The 17,545-nt window shown below is 46.7% G+C and overlaps 4 protein-coding genes across 4 annotated transcripts; 1 reads left to right on the forward strand and 3 right to left on the reverse strand.

The window, feature by feature from the left end:
* Nucleotides 1-90: 90 nt before the first annotated feature.
* F4812DRAFT_440844 (uncharacterized protein) lies at nucleotides 91-1,587 on the reverse strand. Its single transcript, XM_047935181.1, has 4 exons — nucleotides 1,102-1,587; nucleotides 739-1,033; nucleotides 527-635; nucleotides 91-246 (listed from the first exon to the last, which is right to left on the reverse strand). The coding sequence occupies exons 2-4, from the start codon at nucleotides 877-879 to the stop codon at nucleotides 191-193; spliced, it is 306 nt and encodes a 101-aa protein (XP_047787202.1). The 5' UTR covers nucleotides 880-1,033; nucleotides 1,102-1,587; the 3' UTR covers nucleotides 91-190.
* Nucleotides 1,588-8,607: 7,020 nt separating this feature from the next.
* Nucleotides 8,608-11,173, forward strand: F4812DRAFT_143849 (uncharacterized protein). The gene is made up of 2 exons (XM_047929648.1): nucleotides 8,608-9,493; nucleotides 9,547-11,173. Exons 1-2 carry the CDS (start codon nucleotides 9,060-9,062, stop codon nucleotides 11,090-11,092), a joined length of 1,980 nt encoding a protein of 659 aa, XP_047787203.1. The 5' UTR covers nucleotides 8,608-9,059; the 3' UTR covers nucleotides 11,093-11,173.
* Nucleotides 11,174-11,714: 541 nt separating this feature from the next.
* On the reverse strand, nucleotides 11,715-13,986 carry F4812DRAFT_143789 (MFS general substrate transporter). Its single transcript, XM_047929646.1, has one exon. It carries the CDS (start codon nucleotides 13,763-13,765, stop codon nucleotides 12,275-12,277), a length of 1,491 nt encoding a protein of 496 aa, XP_047787204.1. The 5' UTR covers nucleotides 13,766-13,986; the 3' UTR covers nucleotides 11,715-12,274.
* F4812DRAFT_143790 (Mss4-like protein) lies at nucleotides 13,987-14,889 on the reverse strand. Its single transcript, XM_047929647.1, has one exon. It carries the CDS (start codon nucleotides 14,672-14,674, stop codon nucleotides 14,207-14,209), a length of 468 nt encoding a protein of 155 aa, XP_047787205.1. The 5' UTR covers nucleotides 14,675-14,889; the 3' UTR covers nucleotides 13,987-14,206.
* Between the last annotated feature and the right edge of the window lie 2,656 nt (nucleotides 14,890-17,545).

Raw genomic sequence — 17,545 nt, forward strand, 5'->3', positions numbered from 1 at the left:
CGCCGCCGCCTCCCCCGCCGCGGGCGCGGCCGCCCGCGCCCCCCCCCCGCCCGCCCCCCCCCCCCCCGCCCCCCCCCCCCCCCCCCCCCCATATAAAATGAAAGAACCAAGAAAAAAAAAACAGAATGTTGAGGTGAAGATGGGTAACCTGGTAGTTTACGATAGGTTCCTTTTCCTCAGGATGTGGAACCTAGCACTTGCATGCCGACCACGCTACTGTGTACCACGCCACACGTACATATGAATCTGCGAAATGGGGTGATAGATACGTTAGTATCGAAGGATGTCATTGGGTTAGATCGCATTGGAAGGCGATCTGTGGAACAAGGAACAAGAAAAAAGGGGGAGAGGGGGGTGGGAAGGGGGTGGGAAGGGGGTGGAGAGGAGAATAGAAGAAACAACTGTGTCAGCCCTTTCTTAAAAGTTCTACGGGCTTTAAAAAAGGAGGGTGGGGAATACATGGCAATATCGAAATATCAGTGCTATTTGTTGGAAATAGAGACACCTTGATTTCCCACATACATACCTAGATGGATAGATAGATGCAGGTCAGGTAGCTTAGCTGGATAGGTGGAGAGTCCGCATAGTTCGTTGGAGTGGTAATGAGTAGTAGAAGCATGAGTTAGGTACCTAAGCTAATGCTAGTGTCAATAGTAGGACATCGTCATATGCGAGCAATAACGGGTTGGCTGGCTGGGCGAGAGCAAACCCTCGAACTCGCGCAGAATTACTACATACGTCAGAATCAGGCACGCGTCGGGCGTTGTCAGGATCTCTGAATGAGGTTACCATGCTGCAATGCTGCGCTTGTTTGGACGTGCAGCAATAAAATATAAAGAAAAGAAAAGGGGAGAAAGGGGAGACAAGAGACACAATCATGATGGATACTTTGAGTCATTACCAACTGGCGGTCAAGGAAGGTATTGAGATAGAAGATACGAGAAAAATAATAAATAATACCTTGATCTCGCTTAGATGGAAGGTAGTTTGCCTCGATTTCGACTATATAAGGATAGTAAGACTATCTTTTTAACTTTGGGCGGTTATTAAGAGACATGAATCGGCAAGGAGAGGGGGAGTGGAGCCAAGAATGATTCTTACAGTAAATTATATGCATATAAAACTGGGATATATGGACATGCACCTCGAACAGAAAGACATATGTTAGGTCAGGTGGGTAGGTTAGGTACAGATTATAATGTTCCTGACTAATGGTTGATAAGTAGTTGAAGGTAAGGCTCGTTTATTTTACCTTATGTCCATACACACACAGAGAGAGACATAAACACTTTGAAAGGTGTCGATCTACGATAGGAACGATAGGGACGGCGATAAGAAAAGACCTTTCTAAACGTGGAAGTGGGAAAGATAAGATGCCGGTGGTAAGCGTATGCGGGTAAAGTGGATGGAAAGCCAGCCAACCTGTAAGGGAACCATATTGGGAACCATTATTTGGATGTGGCTACATCTACTACTACGCTTATGGATGTATCGTGCCTTGCATCCTGCAGGCCAATCTTATTTTAGAGGTACCGCGCACAGGACACTCTAAAAGTAGAACTTCTAAAAGTATAGATACCTCGCTGACGTACCTGTCATCTAGCTGCACATGTGACTATAATGACTATAGTATGAATTTATGCGGTTGAGATACTTCCCACATTATGTACTTCTCAGGTACTTAAATGTACATCCGCATCGAACCCTACAGTCGGTAGGTAGATACATCCCTTACCTAGCGCCTTAGATATATGCAATATGTACCTAGGTATGGTGTTCCCCTTGTGGCTTTGGGAGCGATCCGAGCTGCCGGGGCGTTACACATGGGAAATGTACTGCCCGTACTTATAATAGTTGATGCAGGTCGGGAGTACCTAGTTCGTCTTCCCCGGAAGGATAATCCCTACACATGTTGATCAACAGAGGATATATCACATTAGATCCTGACGTACCGAAGTTGATTCGTTATACTTTATCTAGATAGATATCTGTCGTGGGAGCGTTCTCGATTGTCTACCTCGACTCGGAACCGAACCAGCCCTCCTCATAGCGAATTCTCGAAAACCTCCATGTAGCCTACTTAGGTAAGTGCCTAGGTAGGCAGGTACGCTCACAAGGGATGTCAAATGGCCCTAGGCGGTAAACAGATATCTGGTGATACCCTCAAGGCTTCGTAATACGAAATAATACTGGAGGGAACCGTGCTTAATTTAGAATAAAACCTCGTTGTGAAGCTCGTTTGTGTTTAGCAAACATCAATACGAGAAGTTGTTTCAGGAAGTCGTTGGGAGAGTGGCATCATGGGACCCCGAAAGCGCCCGGAGGGACGTAGGCTTGTGAGGTGAACTGAGAAGCAAAAGCCCCGATGTCTCACCATCTTCTCTATAATGAGGTAAGCATTTAATCATATCAGGAGACACTGTGCCACGCAGTTCAAATGCCGAGGTTGGATATGCATTGTTTTGTTAGTCCCTAGTGCAAGGCTGTCTATGAGTTGCCTAGAGCATAATAAGCCACGACTGGCTGGGTAAATATTACGGTAAGAGCCGGGAACACATTGACGGCAACGCACGCGTAAGTCAGGCGAATCGGATGGACGGGCTGAGGTCACAACTTATATAAAGGCCGAAGGGATGTAAAGGTCCGCTCGCGTGTCCGCGAGCTGGATGGGGCACAGATAACTGCTTACCCGGTACCTAGGGTAGGTAGCACGGACAAACCTTGGGCTACTTGCCCGACAGTATCGTGTCCAACACGTCAAAACTCCAAATATGCTAAGTTAAGAGTGGTGGGTATAGACATGCGAAAACAAGGGCACCGTGCCTCCACATAAAGCAAGATTTATATAGTGACTGACGTCTGTACTTGGTTGTATGGTGGGGAGACCGGAGGGTAGCCGGTGATGGCCGGTAGAAAACAGTTAACCTCGGACCGGCCAAAGGCTGCCGAGTCCGGCCGAAGCAATACCGGACGACAGCCTTGGCAGGTACGCAGGGGAAGTATGGGGCGCACAGGTCCCTGACAGTTTGCAGCGCTTTCCTTCGGGGGAGCGGGGCCGGGGCCTGCCCAGGAAGCGGAATCCCGCCTATAGTGGCAGCATAATTAAGCACCCACAACATTTACAGGCACAGGAATACTCGATATCGCCGCCTATAACGCCATTGTGACATTGATGCACTAATGTGTACGGTCTTTGGTACGTATAAGCTGCATTTCATCTCAGCCCTGTCCCTTGGCAGGGTCCTGGATCGATGATATTTTATTCGCCAGGTAAGGAGTACGGATGTGCAATTGTACAATACAATACATCGATTTTGTATCGGCATTGTATCTCGGGGTCGTGGGCTGACGAGCTTACGCACGCACGGCGTCCGGCGATAATGGAAGTCTGGACTTACATAGGTCGGATAGGCTTGGTAAGTCATCTGATATACAGCCCTGCTTCTGAGTTAATTATGCTGCTGCAAATGTCCCAACCGGGTAATGAAACCAGGCAAATGCGGGAAATAATCAGCAAGATCAGAGATCAGAGAGAATTAAAACGAAATAATATACCCCGTAGCCTGGCCGGCCTGGTACCAGGTAGGGAATTACCTACCTAGTCGCTAACCTACATGTAATGTACTAGATGATGTACTGGGTTGAGATTAGCAACATGACGCCACTTGCATCCACTAGGTACCGACTCGCCCAGCCAGCCCAGCTAACTTGTAGGGCATATCGATAAAGGATTGTCGATAGCGTCAGATCATAGCGGGGGAGGGGGTGTGAAGGTTGAAGGCGAGGGGTTTGGGTCTGGCCTCTCTACCCACGTCTCCCACTGCAGGATCTTATTAGTCGCTTTAAGGTAGGGCACGCAAAAGGTTGTCGGACATTTTACTCCCCTCTTGGGCATTGATTGCTTCTTCCCACGTATGAACTAGTTTGTGTTGAAGTCTGATATGTAACCCCATAAGGTTCCGGCCTTATAATTGCTGTTTATAAAAGATGTTCAAGTGCAACGCTACCTAGGTTAGGTACCTAGCTAGTTAGTTAGGTAGTTAGTTCATAGGTAGGTACTTAGGTAGGTATGTTCGAAAGTGTCTGTGCCTGTTATGTATCAGTCAGATACCAAGCATAATCAAGTTTTCGTCCGTACCGACAGTTCAGCCTCGGTGAATATGAGCAGCCGCCATCCGTAGAGCTGGAGCTGGATTGTGGTTAGGAGTCTTACATCTGGGTGTCACGATAGCAGGGCGGAACTTGTGTACTATGACTAATGCAAATAATATTGATGCATACGTGGTAACCGGGCTGTGGATCATCAGGTACAAGAACCGCGATAATGGTTAAAGGAGACATTGTACAGTTGTCACACACGCACACACGCACACGCACGTCCAGAATCCCGTAGGGCAAGGGAGAAAAGGTTTGATGACATGTCCGCGTATCTTACAATGGGAAGAACAGCCAGGGGCTTGCAGGTTGGCGCAAATTGAAACGCATGCATGAGATACGCCTGTATCAGGTATACAAAAACATGATAAAACAATGTAGGCAAGGGAAGAAGTAAAAGAAAAGGTACCCGAGCAAAGCGAGAGGGGAATGGAGAAAGGCTGATGGTGGTAGCAGGTGCTAGTGTGTGGTGTTGGTATACACTGTTCGCTGTTCGCTGTATTGTACAATACAAAAGTACTGAGATTTACATAGTACACATTAGCAGTCAGCTGGACGCTTATTGTCCAAGCATTCCATATTATACCGTCAATCCGGATACGATAAAATGGTAGGAATGCGGCAAAGCCTGTAAGATCTCCGTGGACCCGAGGGAACCTCTACTCGATATCCCGATGACACGATTGTCTCTTGGCAGGATGTGATCCTTCTTAAGTGCCAACCTGGGTACCTCGACATAAGCGTCTCGCAGGGACAATCTAGGCTCGATAACATTGACCGAGTTTTAACGCAACTGCGTCCAGTCTGCCAGTATGATGGACAATACCCCGGTAATAAAAAACTGGAGGAGAGCCGTCAAGTAGTGTATGCCGAATATACATAGGAAATACTAGATAGGCAGGCGTTGCGTCAGAGCGTCGAGATGACGCAGATCCTAGCCTAAACAAGTTTGACTTACAGCATTTATCTCCTCAAGGTTACAGAGCCCCGGCTGTTGAATAAGACATCGCTTCTAAAGAAATTCGCATTATGGAAGAAAAAATAAAATAAAATAAAAATATAACTCCCCTTGACAGGTACCTAATCTAATTTAAGTTTATGAACGGCGTCGTCCGTTCTGCCAATAGGTATTCAAAAAAGTACGTGTACAGGGCATGAGAGGCAAATGAGAAAAACCGAGTAAAAGAAAAGGAGGGGACACAGGGACAAATGGGAATAATTTTACCTAAAGTGAAGTACCTACTGAATAAACACGTAGGCTCAAACGAACACATATCGTACAGCTATGGTTTCAAGCAAGCTTACTTTCTTGTTAAATTTGTGGAAGGATTAGAAAAAGAAGAAGATGAAAAAACGAACCAAGGTCGGAAGTTTTAGTCGGCCTTGTAAGAGCTTAAGAGGCACCGTCTGACAGTATCGTTGTGAAAGTTACCCTTCGGCCATCAGTACCAAGGCTATAATGGAGTTAAGACCGAGCAGAGGCCGGTTTGTCTTGGGATATGCTTTGGTGATATTCGGGAAAATAGTTGATAGGATTTAACCTATAAGTAAGCGGTTAGATCGGTTATACAACAGATGACCAAGCTCGCCATAGAGGTGACGAATATTCGGGACAAGTCAGGAACAAGGTTGTTTTTTTTTTGTCGGGACGACGATGGAGATATTGCCGATGAGATGCGTCCATGCATGCGCCTAATAATTATAATAGTTTATAGTAACTAGTTTATACTAGTCCGGCGTGCCTCACCTTATGCCTTGTAAAAAGCTGAGGCGCCGACAGGACCAGCTTTATACTAATGCAGCTAAACATGACTAGTATTCCAACAAGTCCAGATTGAAAGATCTATGATGTATGATACCTGCGACGGCGGCTACTTGTGGGGTTCGGAGAACGGGGGGGGATCAATGTGAGATGTGCGATGCGCAAAGTGCGATGAACGATGTGAGACGAGCAATGAACAAAACAAATGTAAGGTAATCAACAAATGTGCGAACGGTTTATGTGAGAAGAACACATTCAGAAGGAACATCCAGAGGCAAGCTTGATCCCATGATTCCTTTTCTCCCATCGTACCCGAATCCGGGGGCCAGTTTCCCTGGAATACAAGAGTGCGCTAAAGGCAGGGCCAATCAGGGGTAACCATTGTTTTTTATAGAATGAATATACCCCTGTTAACAGGTAACTGGTTGCCCTGTCTGTCTTGTCCCTGTCCTGACTTCCCTAGCGCTAGAGAACGGGTACTGCATAGATACCTCGCAGGGGATTTTCCAATTAGGTACCTAACCTTAGGTAAGGTTAGGTATGCAGGTGCGACCGCACGACAGGGAGACGGACTGGGATAACACAGCTAGATCAGTTAGGTTAGGTTTAGGTACCTTAGGTACCTACCTGATAGACATGACATGGTATCTTACCCCTGTACCCCTGTACCCCTGTACCCCTCTGCTTCTAGTGTATACTGTGCCCATGTATTGTACCTAAGGTAGCGGCGCCAGCCCCTCGCACCAACGAGTGGAATGGTAAAATAAAAACGGGATAGGTTCACACTCGCAAGCGCACAAGCAAGAGCCCCTCCTTCTTCCATTTGCCCCTCATCCACCCCCTCTAATCTTTTGAATGGTAATCCGTAGCTCTCTCTTACTTTTTTCAGATCCATCCCACCAAAAATTTGAAAAATAAAAACATAAACCCACTTCGGAAGAGAGCAAAGAGGAAAACCGGCATTTTTTATGATTTGATATGATACTTACCTACTACCTCCGTACCATACTCACCAACACACATGGAATCCTCCACGACCTAATCCACAATTATCCGATAAGGCATAAGACACTATTCAGCTGTCATAAACCATCTAGTAAATTTACTCCCTCTATTTTCTTTTTTCATACTTTGATTGGTTGGGAAGAAAATCATACCTTCATTTTTAGTCTCTCGCCCACGGTGGTATCAAAAGAGAGCGAGAGAGAGAGAGGCACAAATAGAGGCACAATAAGAGGCCACGAATAGAGAGGTACGAATAGAGGCATGACCGCAAAGTCGACCCCGCTGTAAATCCCGTACGACTCCGCCGTATACAAAGCTGACTAGGTGAAAGTTGTTTCCGTCGTTCGATGACCTCACTAGCGTATCGTCGTTGTTGTTGACTCGAATGGGCATTCCCACATAGCTAACGAATAAACTACGACGATAATAGCGATAATAACCACATCAGATATCCACTCTTCTGTAAGTTCGTCCCTCTCTATCCACTTTACCAGGTACACACACGCACGCATATACACGCATACACTTCGTATAGCTCTTCATTCGTGCATATTTCCATACTTGCCAAGCCTCCTCAAATGTCAACTTGTCCCTTAGGTCGTTTTCTTCTACACATTTTTTTTATTTCTTTTTCTTTTTCGTCTTTCTCACGATAATCCACATGTAACTGCTTTTTTTAAACTGTATAACAAGGTAGCATGGCAAAACATACCTAGGTATCTAATAAGCATGGCTACCTCCTAACATCTTGCTACTTACACACTCGCGCTCCGCGCATAGATACGCAAGCGCACATAGCACACATACCTAATCACTACTACCTACGCCCATCTATATTGTACCCTTATAGTAGACTTTTACATACGCGGACATACCTAACGTACCTATTGCACATACCCATACCCTAAATACATGAGACGTGGACATAAACATGGACATGAAGAACATACATGGATGATGGATCCATATACCTGCTTTTACATTACATTACATTGCATTACATGTTAAATACATAGTAAAATCTTTCCCGACTTCGAACTAGGGAACCCCCTCTATCTCTGGGCCATAAACCCCCCATAAACCCCCATAACCCATCACAAGTCATCACTGACAAGCCGACCATTCCCAACCATCCCTCCTGTCTACCTCCTACCTATCTCATCATCTTGCTTCATTGCCCCTCCAACATTTTTTTTTCTGCTTCGGATCCCCTCTTTCTCTTTGCCTCATCCCTTGCCACTCTACCAACCTTATTTCTCTTCCCTTCCCCTTGCACATTATCAATAACTACTATTTACTGAACGGGTCAAAGTCTCAGGTAATTTCACTTATCCCTAAAAAAAATATTGGGACGAGTTCTTCGGTTAGCTCTCAAATCGGAGACCCGCACGGATTTATTCAGCTTGATCGACCCCAACTCCCACTTCTGGACCCAGCCTCTTCAGTGGTTGGCTAGTCCCTGGCCTAGACTGTCCCTGGCTCTTTGTTCTCACTCGTCGTTTCGGACGAATGCGCGCTCAGTAGAAGCACCATAACTGGTTAAAAAAATAATAATAATCCACTAGGGGAAAAAACATATATTCTTTGTCGATGCCATTCATACCATTCGTATTGCATCCAACCGTGGAAAAAAAAAAGATACCTCTTCGAATTCTCTTCGGCCTGTGATCGCAACATTCCAAGGACATATATTCGTCATTCTTGAGCCTTGTTCCGTTTTAAGGTCCCATCTGTCTCAAGTTTCAGCCGTTGCCCGCCCGACCTGACTCGAACTCCCTCCCCACCGAGAATTCCCGGCAGCTCAGCACACATCACTGAGAGCACAACCCATCTTCAGAATATCAATACTCGTTGATCCGCAAACAACAAAAACTGCGAATGAATTATATAGATATTTCATCATCGCCCCCCCTTTCTTCTCCCCTTTTTCCTACTACTTTGACCGCCGCATTATTCTCCTGTCATTTCAAACTTCTTTCACCACTCAGCCCTGTCGTTCCCATTACCCGTTTTAAAAGGGTTGCCTTGAATATCTAGGCTCGGTATCGTTGGGATTTCTGAAGCAATTCCAAATTATTAGCTTGCCTGCTAGGGTCGACGGATACTCTACCCTGTACGGAATATTCGGAACTGTGCTATGGCGGCTACTTTTCGGCCTGTCAATCCACCCATGGCGATAGAAGTCAAGGCAGACGATGGAGCGGCGCGGTCGCCCACAACACCTACCCCGACAAATGCCAGCTTTCCACAGCGACCGCTACCAACGTCCCCATTTCCGCAAACAGTTCAAATTCCAGAGAGCATCGATGAAAAGCAGACACCGAAGCAAATGCCCAAACGGGAGAACTCACAGCATTCGAAAAGGTCGCGAGGAGACTCCGAAGACGTCGAGATGGACGAATTAGATGGAGAAAATCATGCAGATGATGGCGCAGGATCGGATGAAGAAAGTGTGAATGCGGATGGGACCAAATCGAACAAGAAAAAGAAGTCGCAACGATTTTTTTGTACCGAGTATCCGCCTTGTAACTTGAGCTTTACAAGAAGTGAACATTTGGCCAGGCATATTCGGTAGGATCCTGCGACATTTTCCTTTGGATAATAATTGTGGCTAACAATCCTAGGAAACATACTGGAGAACGTCCATTCCAATGCCATTGCTCGAGACGATTTTCACGGCTCGATAATTTGCGACAGCATGCACAAACCGTACACGTCAACGAAGACATACCAATAGATTCTCTTGCTGCGACGGGAACAAGGTTTCAAAGACAAATTCGAACTGATCGGGTACGGCAACCTGGGAGACCTCGAGCTGCAACAGCAGGAAGCATGGGTTCCCCTCCTCGAGGCCACGCAAAATCCCTTTCTACATCGAGCATTAGTTCCGTCGGTTCAACTTTCAGCACTCGCGATGACGTGCGCCGAAGGCCTCCTCCTTTAGTGATGGCGGATCCACGGTCTCGGCTTTCTATCGAGACCTATCACAATAATACCGAAACCGCATATTCTTACCGGCCACCATCCCCGAGTGATTTTAGTACGCCAACCTCAGCGACCTTTTCAACCGGGCAGAACAGCCCCCGATGGGGTTCTACAATCGCATCACCAAACTCGTCTCATCCTCGACCACAAAGTATGTACACTGGCCATAGAACCCCGGGACGCCGCCTGAGTGTGCCTTCTAGCGGCGTTCCTTTTCAGTCTCCTCACGGTGCCTCCTTAGGACGCCCTCTTTTCGGACCTAGTGCCGTAAACACTTCAAATCCTGGTGCTTTTTCTCCAACCGGAAGCTTACTAGGATCGCCCACATCCTCAATATTTTCCTCGAGGCGTGAGCCTACGTCACAGACAGAGGATTGGCGTCGTCGCACGTGGCATCCCGACTCAACTAACTTCAACACCGTTAGTAGCAGCAGCCGCTTGAGCAACGTGGTGACTCCATCGCAATTTCAGAATTCCGTACCTACTCCAGTCCCACAGCAGCAAAATACTCCAGTCCGGCTACCAGGAATTGAATCATTTGGTCCTGTCCCCCGTCGTCCGGTGTCTCCGGCGGTGCAAAATCCGTCTGCTATGCAAGTTGACTCGGAAGCGCCCCCTCCGCGAGCTATGCTTCCCTTAACCCAACTCGGAGATACAGACGATAGGCGCAATACGGCTCATTGGGACATGGGCCTGCATAGAGGTTTGACTCGCTTGGATATCACATCAAACCCACCAGCCTCGGACCAGGCAGGAACTTGGGCCCGTGAAACAAATCAAGCGGTAGAGGCTGAGGCGGACCGAATGAGAGCAAACCCCCCTACTGTACGGTTTAACGAACCCGTCATAATGGAGAGCAGACCGTCAGGCGCTGCTAGTTTTTCCAGGGCGTATCACCAACACACTATGTCAGCACCTTCGATCGCTACCTCGAGAGAGATCAAACGGCGGGGTTGGTATAATGGCCCCGTAACAGTTCACGCCGATGCTCCTCCTGAGAAGATGGCGCGGGTGGAGCGGATGGTTCATCCAAACATAAGCGAATTCGCAGGTTTTCCAGCGAGAGAAAATACCACAAATGCCCCTCCCGGACAGCAAAATCCCGGTGAGCGAGATAACATGCTTCGATTGCAGGCACTTGTAGCGGTTGCAACAAGCGAGGGAAACGCGACGACTGCGTATTAGACGGTATACGGTCCACGTCTTAGATTTAACACTATAACCGTATCTGGGATACTACAAATCTCCGCCACAACCAGTACGCATACCGTACCTATTTTTGTCCTGCTACGATCCGCAGGTTTACGAGAGTTATGATTTCTCTTGGTCTTATATTTTCTTAGAGTTTATCTTCTGCATGGTATACGATCACTACTTGACTCACGAATATACCATCTTCTATTTGTTTTTTCTGCACTGTTTTTTGTTGCATCTAACATTGGTCTGGATTTTATCATGACGACACGGACTGGCGTTGCGGGTGGAGAAACTTGATTGCAACCGCGGGAGATGAAAGGCCAGCCGGGTTCATTCATTGAATAGCAGGCAACTACCTCATCTATCTCGTGTTATGGATGATCCTTTAAGGATCCTCTCGTTTTCCTTTTACCTCGGATGGGTTGGCCGCCATGGACTTACACAAGATAGGGGCTCTAGCAATTTTTTTCATTTTATTTTTTCAGCTGATGATTCATGACACGAACCTAATACCCATTCATTTCAAGATGAGGGGGATCGCAAGACGGGGGAACTAATAACGGTCTCTCGCATATTCTCTTTGCGCAGTTGCAAGTATAAAGTTTCTTTGAGGAGCTTTACTGGCCTGCTACTTCGCTGGTTAGACAAGAGAAGAGACTTTTTTCCTTGGGGTTTTTTCTCTTTTCTCGAAAGGGCTGGGGCAGTCCGGATATTTGCGTCCTGAAGGATTGATACCCCAAATTTCTATTGGTTACTATCGGATTTTATAATCTCCTTCGCTATTATCATTCTGGTATATGATTTTGAATATACTCGTTAAGACGACTGCCTGGGGGGTTTGACTGGTAGCTCATATAGATAGTTACAGCTCTCGTTTAATATCGTGTTGGCATTTGTGAACGATATCTGTGTTCCCGTCCAGGATAAATCTTAAGGTCAAAACACCTTCTAGCTTCACCAGCACTTTTCGTCTCCTAATAGCTTTGGATAGTTCGTATGGGGCTAGGTATTTCGGTTCAATGATCTCTTAGGTAGGTCATATGTGTCTTAGCTTTGAGTAAAAAAGCTCGCTTCGATAGTACTAACATCCTCAAAGATGTTCAATGGGAGCTAAATGTTATTTCTTCTAATATATCACAAAGTCATACCACCATTCCATATATTTCCTCGTTATGTCGAGACCTTACAGATCCGATTCCAGCTAGGTTTCCCTCCGATGACAATAAATGACAGGATAGCAGTGACAGCTGATATAATAGCAAATATAAGATTCATATTGCCGTATCCCATACTGTTACGAAGAGCTCCTGCTAGAATAGGACCAATAGTAAGTCCGACACAAAAGAACAGAGAGTTGAAGCCATATAGTTGAGCGTATGGACCGTTCACTCCGAAGAACCCAGGGTTGGCCTGATTGAACTTCTCAACAATGTTACTCGACTCAACTACACTAGGCGGACCAATGAAAGCTAAGCCCACGCCATTCAAGGCTAATAGTGCGCAGTATAAGATGACGTTATTTGTTCCAGATAGAATGCTATCGGATGGAAGACGAAGCAGAATAAGGGTAGGAACCAAGTATCCGAACCCAACGACGGCAGGTATCTTGGTGCCGTATCTGTCTACCGCATACCCTGCTATAGGCCCTAATATAAGGTAGGTAACATCCAGAGCAATGAAAAGGAGCCCTGCTTGTAACGATGTAAAGTTGAAGAGGCTCTGAGCTTCCGTCGGGATCGTAGCGTCGAACACGGCTAGAAGACAAGCCTGGACAAAAGCTAAACTTAGTCCTACGAGAAGCCTCGGATTGCGGAAGCAAATTAAGATGGGAAACGCCCGGACGATCCTGTTAGGCTCTTGTCGGACCTTGTATGTATCGTCATCTGCACGCTTCTTATTAGGCAACAATGAGTCGCGCTCGGTGATCTCTTCACGATCAGAAGCGTCTTCAATTTGAGCGGGGTCTTGGGTTGCCTCGTGGTCCCCGTGTGCATCGTGTTCTTCTATTTGGGGATCAGGTCCTAGACCGACATTATACTTGGCTGCTATCTTCTTTTCCACCACCAGTAGCCGCATGAGAAAATCCAGGCCTAGAACCCCCGCAGCTACGCCGAAGACACCCGAGTATCCGGTCTTCTCATACAGCACGCCCCCAATAACCGGCCCCATTAGTGCACCCACGGATACGAAGGAGAAGATGGACCCGACGACCTTTCCTAGGTTCTGCGGACCGACGGTATCCAGGACCATGGCGAGGCCTATCGTCCAGACCACCGCCGCGCTGATCCCCTGCAGAACCCTGGCGACAACGAGCACCGCTATACTCTTTCCTAGCGCTAACATGATCGTGGCCGCTAGCAGCGCAGCCAAGCCGCTTAGGAACGGGGTCCGCCGCGAACTCATGCGATCGGCGATACACCCGGCCGGGACGGAGGACACGACGGAAGCCCCCGCGTAGGCGGCCAGCAGGTTGGACACGTAAGACTGGATCTCGTCCTCAGGCATGGATAACCTGTTACGCAGCATAAACGGCAGCACGGGGACCACGAGGCCGTACAGGAAGAGATCGGTGAAGAGCCCGACGGCGACGGTCACGAGGATGAAGAGCGTGTTGGAACGCCAGCGGAGAGCCCAGGGCGGGCTGCTGTTGTCGGGTGCCATTTCGAATGATACCTCCCTCCTAATTTTAGGTGGTAAAACGGAAAAAAGTAAATAAATATATATTATTAGGTGTATATGTAAATAAATACCAGGTAGGTTAGATTCAAATAAAATAACAAGTACCACAAATGAATAACTTGTTACCGATGTTTTGTAAGACGTAACTAGTAGCTTCTAGTCCGTTCATTGGACAATTGCTTGGGACTCTGGTTCCTGCAGATCCATGACCTCATATCCCGGGCTTCGAGAGCCACTGCGTTGGGTACGGGCGTCATAACGGAAGATCTATAATTAAACCGGAGAATATACTTTTATCTTCTTCTTTCTGTTTCTCTCACCTCGGTACATAAATACACACCCGTACCCCCAACTTCCGCCTCACAGGTAAGTTTAGGTACCTGGTATGCTCAATCATTTCCCTAGAACCCCCTCGCTCGCTCCTCAGTCCATCTTAATCCACGGCGGCAAACCGTCGTACTGCTCCCACTCCAGCGGGATCTTCATAACCGCCTCCCTGACGAAAATATGCGCGGCGCCTGCCCACTCCAGCCCCCCGACCACGCACCCGCCCTTGACGCTGACCGACGCGCGGGGCGTCCCGTCCGCGCCCACGATCCGGTGCATCACCCGGCACCCGCACTCCGGGCAGAAGTAGCAGTCCGCCGAGCGCCCGGCGTTCGTGGGCCGCCGGAACACTTTCAGGCGGGAGGCGAGGTGCGGCGAGAGCGGGAATAGGCCCGCCGAGGGGAATATCGCGGATGTCCCGAAGGCGGAGCCCGATTGGCGCTGGCATGAGACGCAGTGGCAGTGGTAGAGCGTGATGGGGCGCGGGGTGGGCGTGGGGAAGGATATGTATCCGCACTGGCAGCGGATGGTGAGCGGGTTGGCGTCTTCTGGTGAGGAGGGCATGGTGGTGGGTAGTTTACTTGTTTTGTTGTCTTTGTGTTGGCTGTGAGGCGTCTCGTAGGTATTATAAGTTAATCGTAGGACTAGGTAAGTTGGGTACCTAACTCAAGGTATTTATTTGTTTATGTCTTAGATAGTAAGTCAATGAGAGCTTCGGTTCTATACCTTCGTTACTTCATATATAGGTGTAAGAAGTCTCGCTACCTACTGGATAATAACTTGCTGTTGTGGAACAGGTACAATCTAGCTATCTCCAACTTGGAGAGTTTCGGCAGTTGGTGGCGGAGGTGTCGATCCAAACCGCTCTGATGACTGCTCAAGTCTACCATAAGCTAAATACATTTACTGACGTCTTTCAACAATATATTGTCTTCCACCATAGCAGCTACCTACCTACCTTAGGTAGGTTAGGTACTTACTGTGAGGTAAATTTATCTAGAAACACTGGAACTTATACACCTATGAAAATATCATAATGACGTGTCGATGGACGATAATAACATCAAGATATCGTTATTAACAAAATATGCAAATACGAGGCATAGTTCGGTATCGGCCCATGTTATGCATCTAACGCAATAGGGGTAAGGCAGTTCAATGAGTTGGCCTATACGAAGGCTATATACGGCAGAGCTATTTCCTACCTAGAAGTATATAGGTGATAAACAGGTTTCTTTTGTGCATAATAGGTTGTGATTCAGAGATGAATCGGATTAAGTCTTTTTTTTCTTTTTTCTTTTTTTTATATATATAATGCAGAATTGCTATGGCATCCAGCCGGCTGTCAATTTTGTAAGCGGCAGTATGACAACAATTTTTTATAGCAATTAAGTCGAGTTTCTTTCCTACCAGCTTTTTAAAAAAGCTCACATATCTGATGGTGGTATTATAAAGCAGAAATTTGATCACGAACCCTTCATATTCCCAGAGTGACGGCAATCAAAATTGCCAGTGTCCAAAAAAAAGGGGGGTTGTTCAAATTGCTTGTATGGCTTGGTCAAATATAAGGTAGATAGATAAGCTTTTTATTTGTACTTAGTAGTGAAGAGATTACGCGTCACGATTTTAACATAGACAATAAAGTAGAGTGCGGGTTTATGGTAATTGAAAATAGGGGCGCGGTGGTGAGGGAGAGAAAATGCAAAGGGCCAGTCGCAGGCTGGTGGGAGAAAAAAAAAATAAAAGTAAAAAGGATTGGCAAAAAAAAGCTCGGCCTGTGTGTTGAACACAGGACCTACGAAAAACTACTTTGTAAATGTCGTACTGTCGAGTCACGGGCATACCGGTCCAGCATATGGCACCACGGTGCAGTTTTCTCTAGCCTCCAGTCACCCAGGGATGCTTCCTTTTTGCGGGGTCGGCTGAAATTTGGTTTGCAATTTGACCTTATAACCTTCCTATCGTTTGTTCCCGAAGAAATTGCGGTAGCTACGTACCTGTATGTACTATTTCCAACATTGCTGTCGCTAAGGCACTGCAGGCAGGTGCGGTGGTCAGGCACCAGCTGCCAGGCCCAGTGACCCAAGTAGGTTTTCCACGCCACCCCAAGAATTCACTAAAGGCACGGTACATTTCTAAACTTACATAAATCGCCTATATCTTAGGACATGTCCAAGGGAGAAACTCGCTGATTTGTATTACTTATCGAGATAATTTAATACATCCGTTCCAAATTTCTTTCGCGAGACATTTCCACCTACTACTTGCCCCCAATATCCACTCCTCGTCACTCATTTATGATATAGTGTCCACCCGCCTAGATACGTCGCTACGTTTTTACCTAGAAATGAGAGTAAAGCGCGCGGTTGTATTAGCCTCGCTTCACTCCTATCTATCACCTTCGTCAGACCTCGCCCGAATATACAAACCAAATACACGAGCAACATCCAAACAAGCATAATGCTGAAGCAAAGAACAGCACCTGTCATGGAATTTGTTAGAGTTTTCGAAGCTTCTTACCTATACGAAGAATACATCGTACCAATCCGGCTACTCGAGTCGAAGAAGGCCCATTAGAAGCAGCTTCAACAGCACTGAGTCCTAAAGAAATTAACACCGCCCATACAACTGCTGCGTGTTTTACAAACGTAGCCGTCGAGTGATTAGCCAGGGTACCAGAAGAGAAACGAGCATTTGTAACGATGCTTCAAAAGCTGAGGTTCCTTGGAGTCTTTAAAGTTTAAAAGCTGGAATAAATGTGAGTGTCAACTCGAAGAATTGACGTTGCTTTCTTCACTTATAAGCACCTCGCAGACGGCACTGTGACAACAAGTTAGCAATTATTTCTGCCACAAAAGGTGAGGTAATTTGGCGACTTAGAACAGATTGCAGAACTTCATACTGTTACTTACAACATTGGCGGAGAGCACGATATCTAATATATGATGACAGCTACAGTTCAGTTGATATAACTGTCGACGGAAAAGTCCAGGATATAGTCTGACAGTCGATCAACAATTACCCATAAATTTCATGGTTTATTCGTAGCTGTTTTACCGGTTGCATTATTCAGCCAAATAACAAGAAGCCACCTCTATTGATCCAGCGACTATTTACGCCTCTCGACTTTCTACCTACCTAGTATAACTAAGGGAGGTATACAGCTTTGGAGGCTCTTACTGACCAGCCATTCATACAGGTATAACGCGACACCGGCGCATATATCAAATAAGATCTCGGCAAATCATACCTTAGAGTCGCTATTATCACGATTTTCTGTTCCCGTCGAATATTAAGCACTCCCGACTTTGTACAGATTACTTACATATCTCCTTCTGATATCCTACCCTTAAGATGTTTACCTCCCGAATCATGGCAAGGTTTGAAAGATTTAATAACTGTTGAGACCTTGTAGAGATATCTTAAGTCAACTTC

The sequence above is a fragment of the Daldinia caldariorum genome (genome assembly GCF_022478825.1).
Source record: "Daldinia caldariorum strain CBS 122874 unplaced genomic scaffold F4812scaffold_17, whole genome shotgun sequence".
Lineage (NCBI taxonomy): Eukaryota > Fungi > Ascomycota > Sordariomycetes > Xylariales > Hypoxylaceae > Daldinia > Daldinia caldariorum.